Below are 22105 nucleotides of genomic sequence, written 5' to 3'. Positions count from 1 at the left end.
ACAGAAAAGGAGAGACAGAGATACTGGAAGATTGAAGGTGAAACTAAGTTAAGATTTTTTTTGTTTCCTGCAATGTTAAACTCCCTAATGTCTCCAGCTCCAGCTTTTTTCTCATACTAATTCATTTGGAGGGTATTTCTCCTCTGGCGTGTCCGGTCAATCGCTTTAACAGAAGCTATTTCCTGCCCCAAAAACAAGTTCTCAATTCTCCAGTGAAGAATTTGGCCGTTTTAACCCTAACCCCTCTGCTGTTGACTTTTTCTTGTTACACTCTGTAACTATTTTGTCTCTTAAATATCAACAAACAGTATATTTCTACCTCAAACTTCCTTTTTGTCTGCTTTCCACTTTAAACTCTCACAGCAACAACCCATGTACTGGAGAAGTATAGAAAATCAACATAACACTCAAAGTTAAAAGTATCAAATGAATTATCACCGCTGTATTTCTCCCATGTCCATGGCAGCTGTGTCCTGCCGCAGACACAGTCCAGCTGGACTCAGCAAAAGGTTGATGCACTGTGATACACAAAATTGTCTCAGTTTCACTCCTGTTTTGACCGCTGATTGCATTTGGCAGCTTCTACTTCCTGTACTGAGTAAATGCCCGGGGGTTTTCCATTTTTAGTCGCAAGATAAGATTTGAACTCTGAACAATTTTTGCACATGCGTTTGTGTGTTTTTTGACATCCGAAGAATGTCTTAGTTCTTGTATGTGATGCTGAAACTGTAGACATTCTGCACGGCTGCAACAAATTGTAATTTTTCTTATTGATTTATCTGCCTTCTTTTCGTTCAAAATATGTAAAAAAAAGATTTAGTGAAGAATTTCTAGCTTTGTACAGCCCATATTGGCATGTTTAAACTGCTGTTTAATCAAATTACAATATATTTAATTTGAAGTAAAATCTTTATATTTCAGAAGTTGTAACCAACAAGTATTTGAAATCTTTACTTGAGAGATGACCTAAATGATTAATAGTTTATACAATTTGTTTTCTGGTGCCAACACCCTAAAATGCTCAATGAAATGTCAAAAGTTGTGTCTGTATTCGTGGGGGAGGAGGTGAATTGCTGTGAACTACCTCCTAAGTCTTTCTTAAAGGTTAATTTGCTCAGTGGAGAGTTACAGTCAAACATGAGCTTGTCCCGTCTAGACAATCTGGATTTACTTCCAACACTTTAAACACACACACACATACACCTCCTCCTCCCGCTGACAGGAGGCTTTTTTAACCGTAAGCCAGCGGACAAAACGTACTCCTCACTACTGACTAACACATGACTGTGGACCTGGAAGCCTGAGGTGGGACAAAAATTAGACTGCTTCTCTCAGCGAAGCTTCCATTTCTCAGTAACAGGAGTCAGGCTGCTCCACTTAAGCCCTGTGGAGTTTTTTTTTTTTTTTTTCAGCAAGAAGAACTATTTTGCTACCTTGTGTGGTCAAACTGACAAACAAAAACATACTCTGGAAAACCCAGGAGGCAGCAATACTTTTAAGTATCTAGTTTCATTTTTAAAAAAATGGTGGACGTTTTTAAATTAGTCCAATAAATCATAACAGAAATGGACGATCTGGGCGTAAGAGAAATCTCCCAGAAAGGAGGATGAGTTTGAAGAAGGATGTTGACCCTCTCATAGACAGTGGAGCGTTTGGTGGAGCGCTTCGTCCTCCAGAAACCTTTTTAGATTTGTGTGGGACTGTTGCTTCATCGTTCCGGTCCAGCAGATTTACCGCCCATCAACCTGTGGTCTGCTGGGCTGTCCCAAGTGTGCCGGCCCTGTTGTCATAACACAGGAGGAGTGCAGTGTGAGCAAAGCTCAGTCCTTTATATTAAAGTGCATTATTATCCTTTTGAGCTGCCTTTTAGCACCTTTTTTAAGCCTCCAGTCTGACGGATAAAGAGAGAATCTGACACACTCTTATAAATAGCTGAGGTTAGCTTTTTAATTCTTAAAGTAAGAGCAAAAAAAAGTGCTGCATTTGTGGCCCTCTTGTAATGAGTAATAGCATTGTTCAGCTCACTACAATGCCAAAATCTAACTTTACAGTACTTGTCATTAGATACATTCTTTAAACATAAATAATCCAGAGCATATGCATTTTTATTTGTAGTTTCCAAACCGAGTGAGACTGAACGTGAGTAATCTTCTACTCCTGGTTTTTATTGAGTTTTTCCTGGAAGTGAAGCTTGATTTATTGCGCCTGAGTATTGATCAGTCATCCTTGCAGCCCAACACTGAGAAGTATGCAGGGGGGGGGGGGGGAAACAGAACGTGAAATCACACGTCCTACATTTTTTTTGTCCTTGTAGGGTCTTAAACTGTTTGTACGGTAAACTTTAGTGCTGTAAAATTAGAATGTGACGGTGTTTGTGATTCTTCTGTGGCTGGCCTTACTCACTGCAGTGAATCATGTCTTCCAAGGAGTCGATCTTGGAAGCCCAGCTGGCTCCCAGTCAACCCCTCTCCCTCTAGGTCTGGCTCCAGGCCCGGTTACTGCCACAAGTCTACAGGATGGAAGATTGGAGTTGTATTGTCTGAGGTGTCATTTCTGCTAATGGAAATCAACCAAGCTTTTGTGAGCAAGTCTAGCCATCACTCACGCTTCCTCCTCCTTCTCCATCTCCTGACAGCAGCAAGTATGCGGTGAGCGTAGGAGCAGGCTTTCCCACCAGATCAGGATCCTTAAATTCTTACTATAAACATACAATTCAACACTCAAACGACTATGTCAGCAGAAACAGACTGAAATGCTGGCCTGTATTTTACCCTTTGGCCCGATATAGTCATTTTTATCTCTATTTTTTTGGTGATATTCATACTTCTGCATACATGGGATCTCTATAATATCAATCACACTTCCACTCCCTTCATTGTAGTGTTGAAAAGTGCATATCTGTCCATTTATTCACCCCTCCCACCCAATATCCACAAGTAAGGTTTCCAAGCACGTAGGCAAAACTGTTTCAAAGAGGTGCCTTAAATCTTACTTTTGCAGGAGCTTGTTTGTTCCTCCTCTGATTATTGATCCTAAACCTTTTACAGAGAAATCATTTTTAACAAATTGAGTAATGGTTTGATGCTGATTTTAAGGTCACAATACCGGCTGACTGTGGTACTATTTCTTTCATTCTGTTACCTGAACTTCCATGTTAGCTGTTACGGAGTAACAATCAAATACCAGATGTTTTTAAAAAATATCTATATATTTCTATATTTAAAGTCGTATTCTCGATATTAGTTGACAGCTGTTGCATGGAATTGAGAAGACTTTCCATTCTCAGAGAGTATTCGACCTCTGCAGATGATAAAAATGGAAGATGAACTCTGGAGGCATCCTAATCATGAAACAAGCCGAGCTAACAGTAGCTTGAAAATGCTAAAAGACAACACCAGAGGTTGATATTATGACTAATTATGAATGACCCGAAGTCAATTATTCAATGGCATTTGTTGCCAATGCATTCATCATACATCCATTTTTGCTACACAACACATTTTCTGTGTTGGCTTTGGTCAGTAGAGCAGTGAAAGAGAACCAATTATTGTGATGTAAATATTATTAACAACAGAAAAACAGATTTTTCTGTGATCTAAGTAGATTTTTGATGCTTGTAATTGTAATTGGTAGTACGTAGACGTGCGTACCTGCCAATTTTCAATCAAGAATTTTTGGCTATATTGGAAGCCTTTCAGGTCATCAGTATCAGAACACATTTTTTTTACTTTTTAAAATGTTGAATACTTTAATAATCCTAGAGGGGATGCTTCTCACACGCAAAGACCTGGACTAAACACAGGGAGCACGTCAGAGCTGTTGGGGGTTCAGTGCCTTGCTCAAGGGCACATCAGCAGTACTCTGGACAGAGCAACGAGACCAACTTCCCTATTTTGGTACACAGGGACTTGAACCGGCAACTCTCCGGTTCCCAACTCAATTCCCGACAGACTGAGGTTTTGCCGTCCCTTAACGTACAAAGTGTTCAGACGATTGCAAGTTTTTATGACGAAAAAGTTAAAAGGCAATAATTGATGATTGTTGGTTATAGTTAACATGTTATTTAGGTATCGCTGCTTAAAAGATGTTTAATATTTCATAGGTTCTAGGTTTTGGTAAGAGGATCATTAAATGAATGCTGGATGTGACACCATAGTAAAAAAACATGCAGAACAAAAAAACACAGTCAGTCCCATCCACATACACACAGTTTAATACACACGCCCCTATGTGTGTTTGACTCCTCGCACAGCTCAGTGGGGTTAAGGCTCGGCAGCACGCCTGCAACTCACATGGCTGTATAAGGGCACAGGGATTGTGCTTCATCGCTGCAATGGAGCGAGAATGAAGGAGGAGGGAGGTAGAGAGAGAGGGAGAGAGAGGGTGAGCTCCCATCTGGTAGTTCTTAAAACTCCTGGAATGCTTTTGCTTTAGTAACACAAACCAAACAAGCTTTCTCACCAGGCCAAGACGTTCACTCTCCCGCCCCGGTTCTTGCTCGCGCTCTCCTCAACACCCTAGGGAACCTCTTCAATCAGCGTGCAACACCTTCCCAATCCTTTATCTTTAGGTTAAGAGAGATTTATATCAGTGGATGTGAGAAAAACGAATCCTTCAACAGCGATGAACAAAGTGGACACAACTAGATGAAGCTCCTTACTTAATTATAGTGAAAGGTTGAAAAATCTACATCCAACTGAGGATCCAGATGTGCTTAAGTTTTGACTACCACCATTTATTCACATCCTTGCAAACTCTGGGCCATGCATGTCTCGACTACATCAGAAGCATCCTGAGCTAATCTTAAAACATTACTGCTGCTCCTGCTGAGTGATGGTTCCCTGGCCTCCAAGTCCAAGGGAACAAGGGAGGAAAAGAAAGGAGAGGGCTGATCTGTTTTACACATTATACTCAATGTGGTGTCCTGGCTGTCTGATGGGGATCCTGCACATTTCTCTAACATAGTGAAGATGCAGTTATTTTAACGATTATCTGTATGGTAACAACTTAAAGGTTGAATTTGAGGTGTTTTGTGAAACCTGTGCTTAAAAAAACTGAATGTGTTTATGTGTGTAAGAGGAAAAGTGAGAGAAAGGAGGGTGAAATAGAGATGGAGGTTGTGTCTGCCCTGTCTCAGTCAGGGATTACAGTTAAAGCAAGATTTGCTAGGGCCCTGAGAAAAGGGATTTGCAATTTTCCACCCCTCTTGCACACAGCTGTCTACAATTCTTGTCCATCTACTCAGCCTTTTTGCCTTCCTTTATTGTCCTAACCTTTTTTTAATTAAGGTTGGCTTAATGTTGCTGTAAACACATTATATTACTGGTTTTTCACATTGTCTGTGTGCCTAATGAGAGGTGATGTGGTTTATTTGAAGCCTGTAGTTGGAACAACACAAATGACTTGATGTTTTTTGGTGACTAAGCGACTCGTGTGAGGCCAGGTTATGTTTATGTGACATTAAAGGAACTTTCTTGCTCTCTCCTTCTAGATATCCGCCACCCAGAGGAGCTCTCTCTACTGCGCAAGCCCCGTGATCCCAAGAAGAAGAAGAAGAAGTTGGAGGAGGCAGAGGAGGACGATCTGGAGCTGGAGGGTCCGCTGCTAACCCCTGGATCAGGTGAGCTGAGGAAGGAAACTGTTACATGGAGCTAAAAGAACCTGTGGCTCACAACAGCGAAATTAATCTAATACATACTCTTTCCAAAAAGTAGCAACACGTTTCAATGTTACATTTAATGTGTTATACTGAATCTAAAGATAATTGGCTTTAACTGAAGTCTGTGTATGCAGTCTTTTAGTTTGAAGTTGTACTTCGAAGTAATTACATAGCATGGGGTTCTATCTTTGTACATCATTGTGAAGAGTAAACATCTGGTGTCCCTCAAGCAGCAGGTTGAATAGCAGGTTTCACTTGCCGCTGTTTAGCGTCTTCCATTCTTTTCAAAACCACTAAGATAAGTCCAGACTGTTGCACCCTGCCTCTAGTGACCAAATATGAATGTTTGGATTTGAGGCCTGCATGGGATCTACAGCCTCTGCTCCCTACTCCTTGGCAGGGAGGTCGAAGAATGGTTGAGATTCCACACATAGTTGGTCACGCTGCCATTTTAAACCCAAACCAGGCTACATGACTGCAGTTATACAGGCCCTCCTCCCTCCCTCCCTCCCTCCCCTGCTGCTGTCAGTGATGGGAGAGTTACAGCCATGTGAGCAGGGAGGTGCAGAACAAAACAGGCTGTGCTGCTGTCACAAGAGTTACCATTTAGCAAAAGTGCTAACAGTGGGAGACAGGGTGAATGAGGCTCTTTGTGTGGTTTGAGTCTCTTCTGCCGTGGCCTCTTCTCTGCTCTGTTCTCTGGCTCCTCAGACTCAACGTGCATTTATACACTCCCATGTGAGTAGACAGACAGCTGAGAGATAATTATGATCTGCGTGAACTATATACATTTTCACAAGAAAGAATGAAGTAGAAAAAAACGTATTCTGCTGACGTGTTGATGAGCGATATAGAATGCAAAAATTGCAACTTCTGATTTCTATAAACTGCACATGATCACACCCAAAGTTGCATCATATGTCAAAATGAGACGCCCTATTAGGTGGTGCAGCGAAACAGAGTTTAAACAGGAATGTGTTTACTGTCACCGCTCTCCCTGTGTGTGTGTGTGTGTGTGTGTGTGCCGTTTGTGTCCTAGTGCAAATACACACCCACACACACTCACTCCCTGTGTCCTCCCTATTAGACCACATGCTAAAGTCGGAGCATATTTCATGGCCTAGTGGTAAGGCATTATTCTGTCCCTTGTGGAGAAGGGCAGACCTCTCAGCTTAGGTCTCCTGATTGGAATCACAAGGTTTAGCAGACGGGCAGCGATGCAATCAGAACCTTTCTCCTGTGCAGCTAAGATGCTTCAGTACGCTCCAAGCCAGAGTGGGAATGAACGAAAGGATGATCTGACTTTAGTGAGCGAAGAAAGCTCAATCAGAAATGCTGTTATGATATTTAACCTGCAATGAGTAGATCAAGAGAATATTAATCTGCAACCAGTTTGATAATCATCCAATCATTTTTTTAAAGCATAGAAATTGGGGAAATGAATGTAAATCATAAGATTTTCTTGTCACCTTAAATAGTAGGCATATCAATTTTAGGGCTTTCAATAGTTGGTTGGACAAGTAAAATATAATCTGTATAAATCTGTATCATCACAATTTCCTCACTTATGTATCCTAGTAACCATGGAGTATTTTACCTTTGCCTAGTTATCTAATGAGTATTATTGGCACCACATGTCAAACAATTGGACAATAAAAAAATATTCTTTGGATAGTAGGAAGGAACAAATACTGCAGAGAACGTTTACTGCCCGTTTAAGTTCACGCTGACCTCATGGGTGGTGAGCACTTACAGTAAGCTATAGATAGTACACAAGCAATTATTTCTACTTTTAAGATGGGCAATCCTTTACTCAAACCTCAACCTCTCCCCTAGGATGTACCATCTAGGAAACTCTATGCACCATGTCTGTCTGCACACTCATGTTAAGTGCCCACGCTGATTGGTCATTTTCTTATTAAAAACAAAAACAAATTGTTAATTCTTCTCTGTTGCCATGACTCAGACTGAGAGCCATGTTGGCCTTGATGCCAGTCCATCCAGTCCCTCTCTGCCCACCACATCTTGATGGTCCCTTGTTGTATCTAATTATCTCTCCCGTCAGCGTGGAGAATGACATCCCTCAGGCAGCCACTACTTTCTATTTGTGCTGTCGTGTCTACATGCAGGGCTGGGTCACGTTGACCAACGCCTCGCCTGTGTTTTCAATCAGTCATGCCATGTTGGATATAGCTATGAATGTGTGGATGGAAACGACAGAGGCGTTGGTAGTCATTCAGGGTGATCTCGCTCTATGAAGAGGGTGAACTGAGTCATCCACTCTGAGGCCAGACGTTGGCATTGCCCCTGGAAACCCAGCTATGATACCAATTCTTGTATTTCTCTACGTTTTTTTCTCTCTCTTTGTTTCCTCCTGTCCTTGCAGAGTTTTTCAGTGTCTTAAATCTGTCCACTTGTTTGTTCCCTTTTCACGTCTTCCTGCCACCTTCCTTTCCTGTCTTTCCCTCTTTCTCACTCGTTCTCTTTTCATCCTAGCCTCTGAGATAATATACATCGGACCTGTCAAAGGTAAGTTTTCCCTCTTCCTCTGTCCTTTACTCTTCAGCACTGCTTCCTCACTCTCGCCTTCCCCTTCCTCCCAAGCCTCCGCCCCCCCCCCCACCCCCAAACCACAGCTGGAGTGTTGAGTTCACATAACCTTTGGGACAAGCAGTCGAGTCACCTGACTGCTCCTGCAAAGAGAAGTCAGCTGATTCAAGGAGGGTCACATGACAAAAGCTTTGCCTCTCATTAAATTAGCTCAAATGCACTTTTTCTTAAAGCTACTCCAGGCCTGCTTACTGCGCCGGATTTTTGAAACTTTTTTTGGAAGTTTCTGAGATGGTTTTGAATTGTAATTTGAATTTTATAGCTCTCACTTAAAAAAAAAAAGATTAGCTTTTGCTCCTTACACATAACACAAAAAACAGCCCTCCCGGAGTTTTTGTGTTTAACAAATCAAAACATTGAGAGGCACTTACATTTATTGACAACCCTGTCTAGTTTTACTCCTAGTCCTCGCAGCTCATGGTGGTCCAGCTCATCCATCTAAGCCTCTATGAATCCCCAGTGTGTGGGAGCATTAGGGAGTCAAGTCATGTTAACATTCTTTAAGCTTTTTTTCGCCTGTATTTGAGAGTCAGTAAACAGGATGGAGGAGGCCTTGTTGTGTTTTTAATGGGCTGCCAGCTTCCACCTTCTTCGCATCTCTGGATATTTGGGATTCCTCAGGAGACCCTATGGGAGATGGGAGTACTCTCCTTGACCCGATGAACTCGGCATTTGGGGAAAAAACCTTGAAAGAACCAGTGAAAAACACCCTCCCCCACATAAGGGGATGGGTGGTCACAGCCAGCACCCTGTTCTCATGACCTCAGCTCGCAAACACAAACACACACGTGCACACTCACAAACACAAACCAAACCTACTTCCTGATTTCAGAAGGGGTTTAGTGGTTTAGCCAGTGTTGCTTCTTGACCTGCGTCTCACAGAGGGAGAGAGGGAATGGGGGGGGGGGGGGGGATCAGGCCAAAAATACTCCCACAAGGCTAGCCAACAGGAAGTCAAACAGATTCAGTTTTGTGGCTTGCTTATTTTTGTAGACAAACATTAGACTAATTAAAAACTAAAGCAAAATATACAGTTTTTCTTTTATTATTAAATTATTTCAACCCTTCATTTGTTGAAGATTCAAAAACAATACGTTGGAATTTTTTTTTTTTAAAGCCTTACATGTTTCATTGATCTCCCCCACTCCTCTCTGTGGCGTTTTGTGCAGTAGTTTGCTGTGTGCAATGCATTCCTGCAGTTTTTTTGACTGTGAGTAAGTAGGTGAACCCCTGATCATGTTCTGCAACATCTGCATGCTGATCCACATCAATCCCACCGTTCAGCAGGAAAACATTGTTGAAGCCACTCATCTGCAAAGCGTGGGCTAGTAGTCACATGGTGTTGTTGACCGCTTGCTGGCCCAGCTAGGCTCCAACTGTGTGTGTGTGCGTGTGTGCTTTTTGAAAAGTGTTCACTGGTTTTTCACTGATGCCACATTACCAATGTACAGTATTAGTGAATGTGCACTTCTTTACTTTGAAGTGTGAGACAACAATGATTTAAAAACTTGTTGTATGTACAGTAATGTTATTCCTTTTAATGAGTAGAACTTTCCTCTCTGGACTTCAGTGCATTAAAAGGGACTAACTGATGATTGTGTGTTTGCAGGGAGCATCTACTCCAGTCCAGGCTTGTACAGTAAGACTATGACCCCGACCTATGACTCCAGAGATGGCAGCCCACTGTCACCAACCACTGCCTGGTTCGGGGATAGCCCCCTTTCCGAGGGAAACCCCAGCATCCTTGCTGTCAGTCAGCCAATCTCCTCACCTGACATCCTGGTCAAACTCTACAAGCCCCAGTCCCTACTGGACAAAGCCAAAATCAACCAGGGGTGAGATGAACTTTGTTTAGTTGCTAAAATTGCTCATTAGTCAGACATACTTTACTGGGTGGTTTATTTGCAGCATATTTAAAACAGATGTACGAATCCGCAGAGAGATTGTGATCATTAAACAGTATTTTCTCTCTCTCTGTACAGGTGGTTGGATTCGTCCAGGTCTCTGATGGAGCAGGATGTGAAGGAGAACGAGGTGCTGCTACTGAGGTTTAAATACCACAGTTTCTTTGACCTGAACCCTAAGGTACATCCCACAGACAATGCACAACCATTTTAACTTGAAATAAATGCTCTGAAGACTTTGTTTGGATTATGGTGTGCAAGAAGGAAATTTACCATTTAATCTGCATCATGTTGCATAATAGTGATCCTAACTAAATCTCCAGATTGAGCACAACCAGCACAGATTATTAAACAGGTGGGTTAGTTAGAGTGATGTTTGGGACAGTTTCTTATTCGTTTGAGAGATTTTAGCCTGTAGGGAGCGCTCATAGAGGATGACCATCAATTTAAATTAAAACATTGTGATCTTCTAAGCAGAGAATGTTCCATGAACAGCATTCAACAAGGGCCTGGCCCAAATTAGTGTATCAGAGTGTGTTTGCGTGTTAACCTCTGAGACAAACCTCTCCACAGTACGATGCCATCCGAGTGAACCAGCTCTATGAACAGTCCAAGTGGGCCATCCTGCTGGAGGAAATTGAGTGCACAGAAGAGGAAATGATGATGTTTGCTGCCCTGCAGGTAAAGAGACTGTGTGTGTTTGTGTGTGTGTCTGCTCTCATTTTTCCTGCTTCAGCATTGTTTTGCTGGGGAATAGCTGGAAGACCTGCAGTCCTCTTTTCATTGGGCACTGGGCACTTTGCCTTCTAAACCACAGGCTAATGAATTGGATGGGCTTCGAGCCCAGAGCTCAGCCACATGGCCGCCAGTTCTGCTGCAGCATGCATACTAAAACCTGACTATTGTACACTGATGCAGCATAAGTTAATGAGGTCATTATCACATATATTCCCCCTGGGCTTCTTAATATACTTCAATATCAATCAATTCCTTTAAGTAGTGACTCATCATCATCGATAGAATTAGTCATTTGGCTTTTGAGCAAAATACCTTTTATAAATTAATTTAATTTAAACATATTGAAAGTTTAACTAAATTGGGCAAAATCAAGTTTATCTTCTCTTAAATTGAATCCTATGTTGTTGCTGTATAATAACATGGAGATTTGTAGTTTTCAAACATCAAATTCTGTGAACAATAAAGGACTCGGATCATGTTTGTTTTTTTTGTTGCCATATTTAATCATTCTTATGTAATAGAGTAACACAAGTTAAATGGGAGATCAAGAGGATGAGATAAAAGGAGTAGTGGAAGTGATGTACATGCGTAAACCCCTTTACTCCCCTCAGGTCGCCCCCTGTAGTTTGCGGGTGGTGCCCCTTCTATTTCTGACCCTCATAAACCGTGAGTGCCAAGACCTGAGGACGCCACCCTGTCCTCACCCCGGGGGTAATTATAGAGCGTCTTGGGGCCACAGGACCCCAGTACCTCTGCTTGGACCACCCAACCCCAATACGACACTGTCATGATCATCATCGTAGACCTGCTCACATTCTTCTGAAGCCCTCTAACACTCTTAGGTGTTAGGTGTGTTCCATCAGACCGGTTATAATTACACTTAACGGGTTTCTTGTTACTCTTCCTGACAGAGATGCTAATCTGAGCTGGCAGTGAAGACTGGCGGCTAATCTGTTACTACCTGTCTGTTAGCACTTTGGTAGCTACTACTATGTGTCACCGGGGTAGTATGATCGCCGGGGTTTTTGGCTGAGGTTTCCCTGGTGAGAGTAGATACACAGGTTCTAAAATAAGAGCAATGATTGTCTACATTCAGTATGTTACTGACGCATAACACCTGCATGTTTTCGCTTCAGAAAGCGATGAGGTGACTGAGCTATTTTCATCAACATAGGGCACAGGTTGTGCTTTAACCTCCACAAATAAACACTCTGCAGTGGGCCATGCTACACACAAACAGGAAACACCCCACCCCCCCAGTGTTGCCGTTTTTAAAACTCACTGACGGAGGAGAGTAGGAAGAGAAAAGGAGCGTCATTGCGAACCCTTTGTCCCACATTCTGTAACCCTAGCCAGCTAAAGCCTCACATATCTCTCTCAAACTCTGCCTCTGTATCTCTCACTCTCTCCACAGCTGTTCATTCATATGTTGGTAGGGGGTTGGTGATGGGTTGACATTATAAATACCATTTGTCAACAGGTTGTATTTAGTGTCTGTGACTCGCACTACAAGGGAAACACGGTCAGGTTTTTTAATAATGGTCCCATCCTGATTAATTGGTTAAAAGAACACATGGTCTCTTTTTGGCCCCATCGCACATGTGTTCCTAGTAAAACGCATTTTCATTGCCTGTAACTGTTCAAAGTGTACCGGGAACACATTGTTCAAACCGCACCACTTATTGTTCTCAGTGAATCATCATAATCACCAGACGCTCATCCTCTTCTTCTCCTGAAATCCTCATCTCCTGCATATATAAAAGTCCCTTTTCCCCCTCACAGCTTAACTCGTACAGTAGGTGCAATACTGGCAGCACCTGCTTATATGAATGCCAACACATCTTAAAATATTTAAGTGCTAATTATGAAAGACCGATTTACGTTTATAGGACAGAGTTGGAACGTTTATGCAGCGGTAGCAAACATTGCAGGAAACTTTATAGAAAAAGAGCAAAACTGTTGACGAAGGTGTTAGAACAGAAACCAGCTGTTTTTTCTCAAGGAAGGTTTCAACAAATCTGACAAATAGAAACGATCTGTAGCTCAGATATTTTAGGTTTAAACAGGATGATGAGACTTCAGACCTTGCATACAGAACCACAGACTCCATGACCATGCTTACACACAAAATGAGTGTTGATAAAATCATTATTTTATTCCTCTGTAAATGATTACTAGATTACTCCATGTCTATTGTTTTATAAACTAGTCTATTTTTTAACCATACTATGATGTTTGTACTGTAGGTCTCACCGTTTGTTACAGCTACTAAAAGTCTTGGATTATAATGTGTTTTCAAAATCAAAGACATGTAGCAACCTTCATTTTAGATGGAACAATAAACAATAAATAGATTACTGTAAAAGTTCAATTAAGAAAGATGGAAAACTAACCACGGGTTCTTTTCTCCCCCCTCAGTACCACATCAACAAGCTGTCAATCATGTCTTCAGACAACCACATGAATAACAGTGAGAAGGAGGTGGATGAGGTGGATGCAGCCCTCTCAGACCTGGAGATTACTTTGGAGGGAGGGAAGACGTCCAACACACTGGTATGACATCACTGACGCAGGCTCTCTTCAGAGTGCGATTTGGCAACAGCGCCAGAATGACGCAGCTCAGTCATGAATTCTTTGTACATTAGGTTTCAGGCCTAATATTGGTGTCTCAGTCTGTGAATTTACATTGATAAAGAAACCGCCTGAGCACCACACACACACACACACACACACACACACACACACACACACACTCGGACTTTCACACACAAAAGGCTGTTCCAATCCTGTCTAGCCTCTGTTACTACCTCCGATGGCGGTACAGAGGTGGGGTCACTTTGTTCCAGGGAGATTCCACAGCTACAGCTTCACTGTCACTACAGGAAATATATTTTGGTTGTGTCATCCTTTTTTTTTTCCCAAACCTCATCATGTGAATTTATTTTCCCAGAAGGCAGTGTTTTTGGTCGCTTGCTTCTGATAAAGTCTCTTTTCCTAGTTTGTGTTTAACAGGAATTGAAACCTTCACTGTAAATTAAAGAGAAAAAGGAAATTAAAGTTCAAATGAATTTCACACAATATATCAAACGCATGTGAGGCCTCATTTTACAAAAGACAAACCCAACAATCTCCACGTATCTCTCCTCCTATCAATCTCCTGTTGTTCCTTTTTTACGGCACAGCAGTCCCACAATATGAACTTGCTATGTTTATCCAGCTTATCAGGGGAAAGTGCATTACGTAAGAAGGGTTGTTTTTAGCACACTGTTGAGCAATGATAGTGAAAATGTACAAAGTTGAGCCTGAGGTCATTGGTTTGTTATTATTTGATATTAGTATCTTCCAGGTTTATACTAACAATGTTTTTTTTTTCTTCTTTTTTTCCTAGGGTGACATCACGTCTATTCCTGAGCTAGCAGACTACGTCAAAGTCTTCAAGTAAGGCCGCACGCATTCCCAAGGTTATCCAAAGACTGAAAAAACAGTTGTGCACGAGTGTGTGTGAAGATTGCATTTGTCCAAAAATATTTTTGAACCATTCAGGGAACAATAAATTCACTTTTATTTCTGGCTAAATTGGAGAGATGCTGCCTGGTTTGCATCAGTGTAGAAGGCTGAACATTGTTTCGCCAAAGGACATTTGCAGACTAAGCATCCGTTAGAAGTGATTACAGTTGGATCGAGCAGATTTTGAACCATCTTCACTTTTGGCTTAATTCCTCTGCTGACAGGCAGGTAGCCCTGGGGGAGATTGTCTCGTAAAATGCATAAACCAGGGGAAGAGAATGATTTGAAGAGGCATTCCTCTTTAATGATTCTCTGCTAATGTCCACCTCCAGTGCTGGCCACTCTCCCCTTCACCTTGATGACTTTTCACTTGACAAATTGTCTCGTTCTCCCCCTCCTTTATGTTTTCCCCTCCCCTACAGTCCCTCTTGACCACTAATAAAGAAAATGGTTTGTTTTTTTCCATTTGAGGTCTGACATGTCTTTCTCCCCTCTATTTCTGTCATATATATATTTTCCAGACCCAAGAAACTGACACTGAAGGGCTATAAGCAGTACTGGTGCACATTCAAGGATATCACAATTTCCTGTTACAAGAGTAAAGAGGAATCACACGGGACGCCTGCTCACCAAATGAATCTTAGAGGTGAAAAAACAGGAAAAGATGTCACACAATGCCCACGCAATAAATGACTGCTCCATTTTTCAGCTTCAAATATGCTTTTGTGTGTGATATTAACGTGACATTTGGCCTCTTCCTCTGCACTTTTGCCTCCATGTGTAGGTTGTGAGGTAACTCCAGATGTTAACATCTCGGGTCAGAAATTCAACATCAAGCTGTTAATCCCCGTGGCTGATGGCATGAATGAGATCTGGCTTCGGTGTGACACAGTAAGACAGTCCATCAGAGCATGTTTTACAATAACTCCTGACTTTTGAACCGATCTTGACCGTTAGCGTTTGACCTTCTTCACCAGGAGAAACAGTACGCCCACTGGATGGCTGCCTGTCGCCTGGCCTCCAAAGGAAAGACCATGGCCGACAGCTCTTACAACCTAGAGGTCCAGAACATTTTGTCCTTCCTCAAGATGCAGCACATGAACCCTGACCCTCAGTTCATCGAGCCAATCACCACTGACATCAACCCGGAGTGCCTGGTGTCCCCACGCTATCTTAAGAAGTACAAGAACAAGCAGGTAAGTCCTGGAAGTTAAATATCTGGTCTGATGTGTATTTTGTGGGAGGTTGTTTACTCGTTTGATGAGTCCGTTGTGGACTTAGACGGAGCAGCGTTTGATGCTTCCCAGATGGGCGCCTTCTGGCATCAGGCTTGTCTTGCACTGGAATGTAGCCTCCCCTCTAACTCCCCCTTCTTCACTCTCCTCCTCTTCCCTCTGTTTCCTCTCCCCGCCCCCACCCTCAGTCCGAGGGGAAACCAGGACAGGAGACTTCCAAAACCACTCCACATATGTACAGTAGAGAGTAGCTCATGACAGACTATAATGGACACTTTCTCTTCTCACAGCCTTTTGTGCTTGCAGACAAAAGTGGAGAGATTCCAGGCACTGGATTTTGAGGAGCTTGATTACTCGGGTAACAAAACCCGGTATCTAAACCAACAGATGGACTGTTTTTTTTTATTCTGGACATCAAGCATCTTATGACCAGCTTTAACATATAAGCAGTTTAAATATACTGACTGTCTTGTGAGTGTTGGTTGAAGTCTACTATGTATCCAAGAGATTTGCATGTGAGCTACTGGCGGGTGTGTGTACAGTGGAACAGCTGAGCACACGGCTGCCATGGCTATGTTAGTTGGGGACGGCCGATGGGGTTGCCGGGTTCGGAGAGGGGTTGCTCCATCACAGCTTACTCACCCAATCTGCTTTTGTTTAGCTTGCGTTAGAAAAATACAATGTTGCTAGGGGGTTAACAGGAAGTCGAGAGGGTGTCTGTATAGTACAGTAAGTGATGACTCAGAAAGGGTCTGGGCCACAGCCCGAAATCGACTGAATGACTAGAGGTGGAGTTCTTCCAGTGGGCCACAATACAAACCAGGCTTGTTCTTCTGCTTTTTGATAGAGAAGTATGGATTGTCTCTGGTGACCTCATGCTTTAGCCCTTTTATGTCAGACTGCGGTGATCTTTGGATTTTGTTCTGCAGAAACTCGAGCTCCACACACAGCGCTGCTCAAAATGAGCCTTCCCCTAAAATTACAGAAGTGTCAAATAATAGTTTCATTTAAAATGTTCTAGATTCTTATTGTTAAGACTATTCATGAAACACCTTAAAGTTGATTTTGTAAATGCCTCTTTAACTGATATAGAGTAGCCATTTACACAGGTACAGGGCAGTGCAGGTATGTTGTTTCTTTCCATGTGCATTGCTCCTAGAATCAGGCTTACAGAATTACCATAATCATCTTTCATCTGGAATTTTTTCCCCCCTGCAATACTTTGTAAAGTTTTTAGAAGTATTAGCTCAGTATGATGTGTGTCTGTCAGGGTTCATGCTTCTACTTGGCCTGGCTCCAGTCTCACCCACAATCCCACTGTGATAGCGGGTGTCCCCAGGCGCAACATGAAAGACTCATAACCTATGTAGAGTGTGTGTGTGTGTGCACTTCCACATGAGTACTCACATAGTGGGCGTGGGGCTGCGAGGAAATGAGCCGTGCCTGGAAATGCTGCGCGGGAAAATCTGTCTGGGAAAAGCCCGTTCGCTCTCAGTCAGCTGCGACCCCTCCCCATCGCCCTCAAACTGGACTTCCTGTTGCAGAGTAGTCCAAAGAGACTTCCGTGCTGCAGCTCCCAGCGGACGCACACACTCGAGAATTTATAGATAATTGGGAGGAGTTTGGTCTCTGGGCAAATCTATACATAAACATATGAGAATACAAACATGAAAGGCACAGATATGACCCCCTGGTGATTGGAGACATGGCACTCCTACATTTTACTTCCATTGCATCCACAAGAGTCATTTAGGTAAATACTGCCCTCTGGTGGATGAAATGGGAATTACAAAACAAGCTGTGTGAGGACCTTTAAATACCTACCTGTTGTTGAAGCCTGTTTATCATAGACACAGATTATCTAGATCTTAATGTCCAGTCCCTTCTCTTTTAATGTGAACCCACATAAATGTTGTGTAAACTTCCTCCTGTCTCTTATAAATGGAAGTGTCTTGACTCCTGCTGTACTCTATCGCCCTCTTGTGACTGAAAACTGCATGACTCCAATACCAACCTGTGCCTTTCCTCACTTTATACTCTCCTTTTGTTGTTTTGGATCTTTCCTCCCTCGACATTGATCTTACCTGCTTGTTCTCTTTGTCCTTTTTTTTTCTTTCTTTTCTCTCCTCTTGTATGCACCTCCTTCATTCCTCTGTGTCCTCCTCCCATCCCCACCTCCCATCTTCAGCCAGGCTATATCAGGGACTTGGTAAGTCGAGTTATGTGTTCACTGGGTGCCTCTTAAACCGTAGATACTTGTGTGTGCATGTATAAACTCTGACTATGTTTGTAGTCTGGGTTTTCTCCCCTAATCAACAGTAACACGGCTGTAAGTATATCTTTAGAATAGATATAATCATAGATATAACCCTTATTCATCGTTAGTATGTAACCATCATTAATATGTTACATGTACATTAATGTTCTTAGGACATAACAACAAAAACACCAGCCATATCCCAACACAAGTGTTTATTCAACACAAGTGCATTTTTTGTCAATGTGGACAAATAGTTCCATTCACTGCCAAGTAAGAAAAACAGGCTTTTTATTTTTGTTTAGGGAAGCTTTAAAGGTTTTTGAAAGATGCGTTTTATTTTGTCTGTATAAAAGAATGAAAAACCAGACACCATAAACTTGCTGAGCGGAAGTCATCCATCATTCTTCAGCTCCTGTACTTTATTGTTGTACTACTGAATCATTGTTGTTGCTTCCTAGGCATATAAAAAGATCGGGCCAAACCCCTAAGCTCTCAGCAAGACTGTTCTTCTTAAATCATTTCCAACACCCATACGTTATTCTTACTTTCTATTTCCAAATTTCAGATTCTTCCAATGTAGCTCATCTCAACAATGCAAATCAATAACTGAATTGAACATTAAACATATTGGGTTTACTGAAAGTTTACTCAGAAAATGTCTGGTTGTTTTATAACCTGGTTCTCTAAATGACCTAAAGAACCTTAATCATGCTTCAGATGTCAGAATACACAGATCTGAAGCTTCCTGTAGCTCATTAACTGTAGACCGTCTCCTCAGAGGCCTCTTAGAGTCATATTAGTTTAGTCTGTGTTGTGTGAAGTCATCGTTTACTGTGACGGCTCTCTGGTAATTGGCTGACACTGTGTGTGTGCTGATGGCTGAGTCGGCCACAGCCTGTTTACACGTTGGGTAAATGTGTTGTTTTTGGTGCATTGGTTGGTTTCAGTGTGGTGATGGGATGTTTTGTGTTAACAGCCGGAGGTGCGGTAGTGTTTGTAGTAACTCATAATGGTGGAAGCGTGCCAAAAAGAAACATGTATCAAATGTGTGTGATTTTGTATTTGGCAGATTTCAGCCCGGATCCTTGAGGCCCACCAGAATGTGGCTCAGATGAGTCTCATCGAGGCCAAGATGCGCTTCATCCAGGCATGGCAGTCCCTGCCCGAGTTTGGAATCACTCATTTCCTCGCCAAGTAAGTTTAAACACAGTCGAGTCGGAATCGGTCAAAAAAAACAAACTATTTAATGTTCTGACACTGACTCATGTTGTTATTTGATCCAGACATTTTTATTTCACAGTCCATTCTCTTCTTCTTCTTCTGCAGGTTTCAGGGTGGAAAGCGGGAAGAGCTGATAGGCATCACTTATAACCGTTTGATCCGGATGGATGCCGGAACTGGAGATGCTATCAAGACCTGGCGCTTCAGCAACATGAAACAGTGGAACGTCAACTGGGAGATCAAGATGGTAAGGATTGGGAACCCACTGAGTATTACTAATAACTTTTACCAAATGAGTGTTTTTTAAATCTTAAACATTTCAGTTCTTGGTGAAGTTACATGCAGCCTGTGTGTTGGATTTAAATGTTTGATCCAGGGCCAGATTTCTCATGTTGAAGTCATTTTTCAGACCTTGGCTGTAATACTCAGTAAGAACCTTATATATATATTTTTTTTTTTAATGAAGTGAGTTCAGAGTGAGAAAGAAGTAGCTCAGCAGACCTCTGTAGTCTCTTCATCATCACTGCTTAGACTAGCTGCATAATGCTGCATTACGGGTAACGTGGCCCTATTGTAGTGTTTGACCATGAAGATCAAAATCACAAGCCTATGAACATTTCTGTTGGGGGTCAAATTAAGTGGTTGAAGTTATATTCTAAATGTCAGAGATGAGTCTTTTTAAGCAAGAACACTGTTTTTATTGAGCAAAAATAATGATTTTTTAGACACACATTACATTTCTTTGGATTTGGACTGATGGTCAGAAATTCATTCAAATCATTTGCTTTACTCTGACATGTTCACAAACCAAACAATCCACTGATTTTTCTATAAACTCAAGGTCTTATTGATTGATAGAGACAATAATCATTTGAACGTAGCACTTAAAGCCGTGAGGATCGTAGAAAGCTGCCCCAGTCAGGCGGTAAAATCTGCAGAAGCAATCCTATCAATTTGAACTACAGTCATTTAAATACTGCTTAATTAGTATGAACAAAAAGATCCGTCTAGTTTATTATTTACAATTCTAGACTTTCTTTCTAAGTACGATGTAGATGTTGTGCACAGCCTGGCGTGTCTGACCTGCTTGTCTCCTTTCCCTCAGGTAACGGTGGAGTTTGCAGACGAGCCCAGTCTGTCGTTCATCTGTGCCGAGGTGGACTGTAAAGTGGTGCACGAGTTCATCGGGGGCTACATCTTCCTGTCAACGCGCGCCAAGGACCAGAATGAGTCTCTAGACGAGGAGATGTTCTATAAGCTGACTAGTGGCTGGGTCTGAGCGGCTCTAAAGCGGAAAATAAATGAAGTATAAACGGGGTCAACGCTTGCCGGTCACGGCCAAGGAGGGGAGCATCCGGCTCGTGTAAGGGGGGGGGTTTATTTTATTCTACTATCTCTGTGTTTTTATTGTTTGGAGCTGTGAGTCCAGAACAGCACTACTATTGCCATGGCTGACACTATTTTATGATTATATATATATATATATATATATATATATAATGTTGCATTAATGCTGACAAATCATTTGTTACATGACTTTAATTGTGGTGCAGTCCAGATGAAATGAAGGAGTCAAACTCCTGTGGTTAAGAAGAAGCCTTACAGAAAACCTTGAGTTTCCCTACGACCAGCTGGACTGACAGCCATCAACCTAACGTCCATAGCAACCCTTTAAAACCAATCAAAGCCCAGATTTAATCCCAAAGATATTTTTTTCTCCGTCTTTTTTAATCTCTTCTAAAACTAAAGGAGCTGACATCAAACTGACTTTATGTCCTTAACTTTATTTATCCTAAGACAGATTTCATAACAGAATCGAATGAGACGGTGTTTGGAGACAGCTCTACCTGTCCACTCTTCTCCGCTCTATGAAGGGTTAAATCTCTTTGAAGTCACATGGAAGCACTTCTACACTAAACAGTCCTCTTTTTGAATAAGCTGATGGTGACATTTTTCTTCTGCGTCAATGTCTTTTCTTTTTTTTTTTTTTCGTCTTTGTTTCAAAGTTTTGTTTTCTTTTTAATGGTGAGCATTTCTGAAAACACACTACACTTCAGTGCACTGGGACGACAGTCCTGTTGGTTTCATGAATCTTTCCCAGCTGATGTAAATGACCTCGCTGCAAAAAATGCTCACGCTAAAAAGTCAATAATTCCAGTGTCCTCGTCTTGTCTAATGACCTCTAATAGAAATGTCAGTAGATCTAATGAGTCCATGTGTATTTAAAACATACCATCCTCTGTTTTTGAAAACTGAATATGAAGCTATGTTACTCTTCAGGATGATCCATTTCCTTTGCCATACTCATACTCTCATCTTCTGACCTGGTGCACGTCTAAAAGTGCCAACGTGCATTCATTCTGTCCCTTAACATGTCTGTTAATGGCTGCTAAATGTCTCATTCAATCTCAACAGCATGTTTAAAATTGCATCCAGAGATTTGAAACCCATTATAACATCTCACTGCATGAACATGAAAAAAAACCAGGAGGGATTGTTACTCCCTTTTCCACCGTTACCTTTTAATGGCCATTCTGTTCCTCACACCATATAGTATTATTATTATTATTATTATTGTCATCATTTTTATCATTACACACCAGCAAAAAGGTCACCAAGTTTGAAGAATGAATATGCAATGTTTTTTTTTTTTTGTGTGTCTGTCCTGAGTATGAAGGATCAGTAAATGAAGTATTATTTTTTTTTTTGTAACTAATGTAAAAACACAAACGTTTTATAGAATTGTACAGTTTTTGTCTCTGCTTTTCCGGGGGGGGGGTTGGACGTTTTTTTTCCTTTCAAAATAAGAGGGGGAGGTGGGGGGGAAGAACATCTGTCAACATGTGTACTATTCAAAAATTGCGCCGGTTTAAGATGAAGATATGTATGAATATATATGAAGATAACACTAGTCTCAAACTCCAGGTTTGTTTAAGATATTTGTGGAGAACATATATATATATTTTAAATA

General features: G+C 41.7%; 1 protein-coding gene across 4 annotated transcripts in view; it reads left to right on the top strand.

Moving 5' to 3' along the window:
• Positions 1–21831, top strand: part of fermt2 (FERM domain containing kindlin 2) — a 39045-nt gene extending 17214 nt beyond the window's left edge. Inside the window, exons 4-17 of one of the 4 annotated variants that reach the window (XM_061063450.1) lie at positions 5492–5620; positions 8156–8188; positions 9879–10104; positions 10252–10354; positions 10747–10854; positions 13330–13464; positions 14300–14349; positions 14940–15064; positions 15203–15309; positions 15396–15614; positions 17842–17862; positions 18983–19107; positions 19240–19381; positions 20240–21831. In XM_061063450.1, the coding sequence (XP_060919433.1) occupies positions 5492–5620; positions 8156–8188; positions 9879–10104; positions 10252–10354; positions 10747–10854; positions 13330–13464; positions 14300–14349; positions 14940–15064; positions 15203–15309; positions 15396–15614; positions 17842–17862; positions 18983–19107; positions 19240–19381; positions 20240–20413 (1697 nt within the window). In that variant the 3' untranslated portion in view covers positions 20414–21831. The remainder of the gene's footprint in view (positions 1–5491; positions 5621–8155; positions 8189–9878; positions 10105–10251; positions 10355–10746; positions 10855–13329; positions 13465–14299; positions 14350–14939; positions 15065–15202; positions 15310–15395; positions 15615–17841; positions 17863–18982; positions 19108–19239; positions 19382–20239) is intronic. The other 3 variants (XM_061063452.1, XM_061063451.1, XM_061063453.1) reach the window with 3 other exon arrangements.
• The last annotated feature ends 274 nt before the right edge of the window (positions 21832–22105 follow it).

The sequence above is a fragment of the Labrus mixtus genome, chromosome 18 (genome assembly GCF_963584025.1).
Source record: "Labrus mixtus chromosome 18, fLabMix1.1, whole genome shotgun sequence".
Lineage (NCBI taxonomy): Eukaryota > Metazoa > Chordata > Actinopteri > Labriformes > Labridae > Labrus > Labrus mixtus.
The sequence above is the reverse complement of the archived record's forward strand: the minus strand, read 5'-3'. Positions and strand labels throughout refer to the sequence as shown.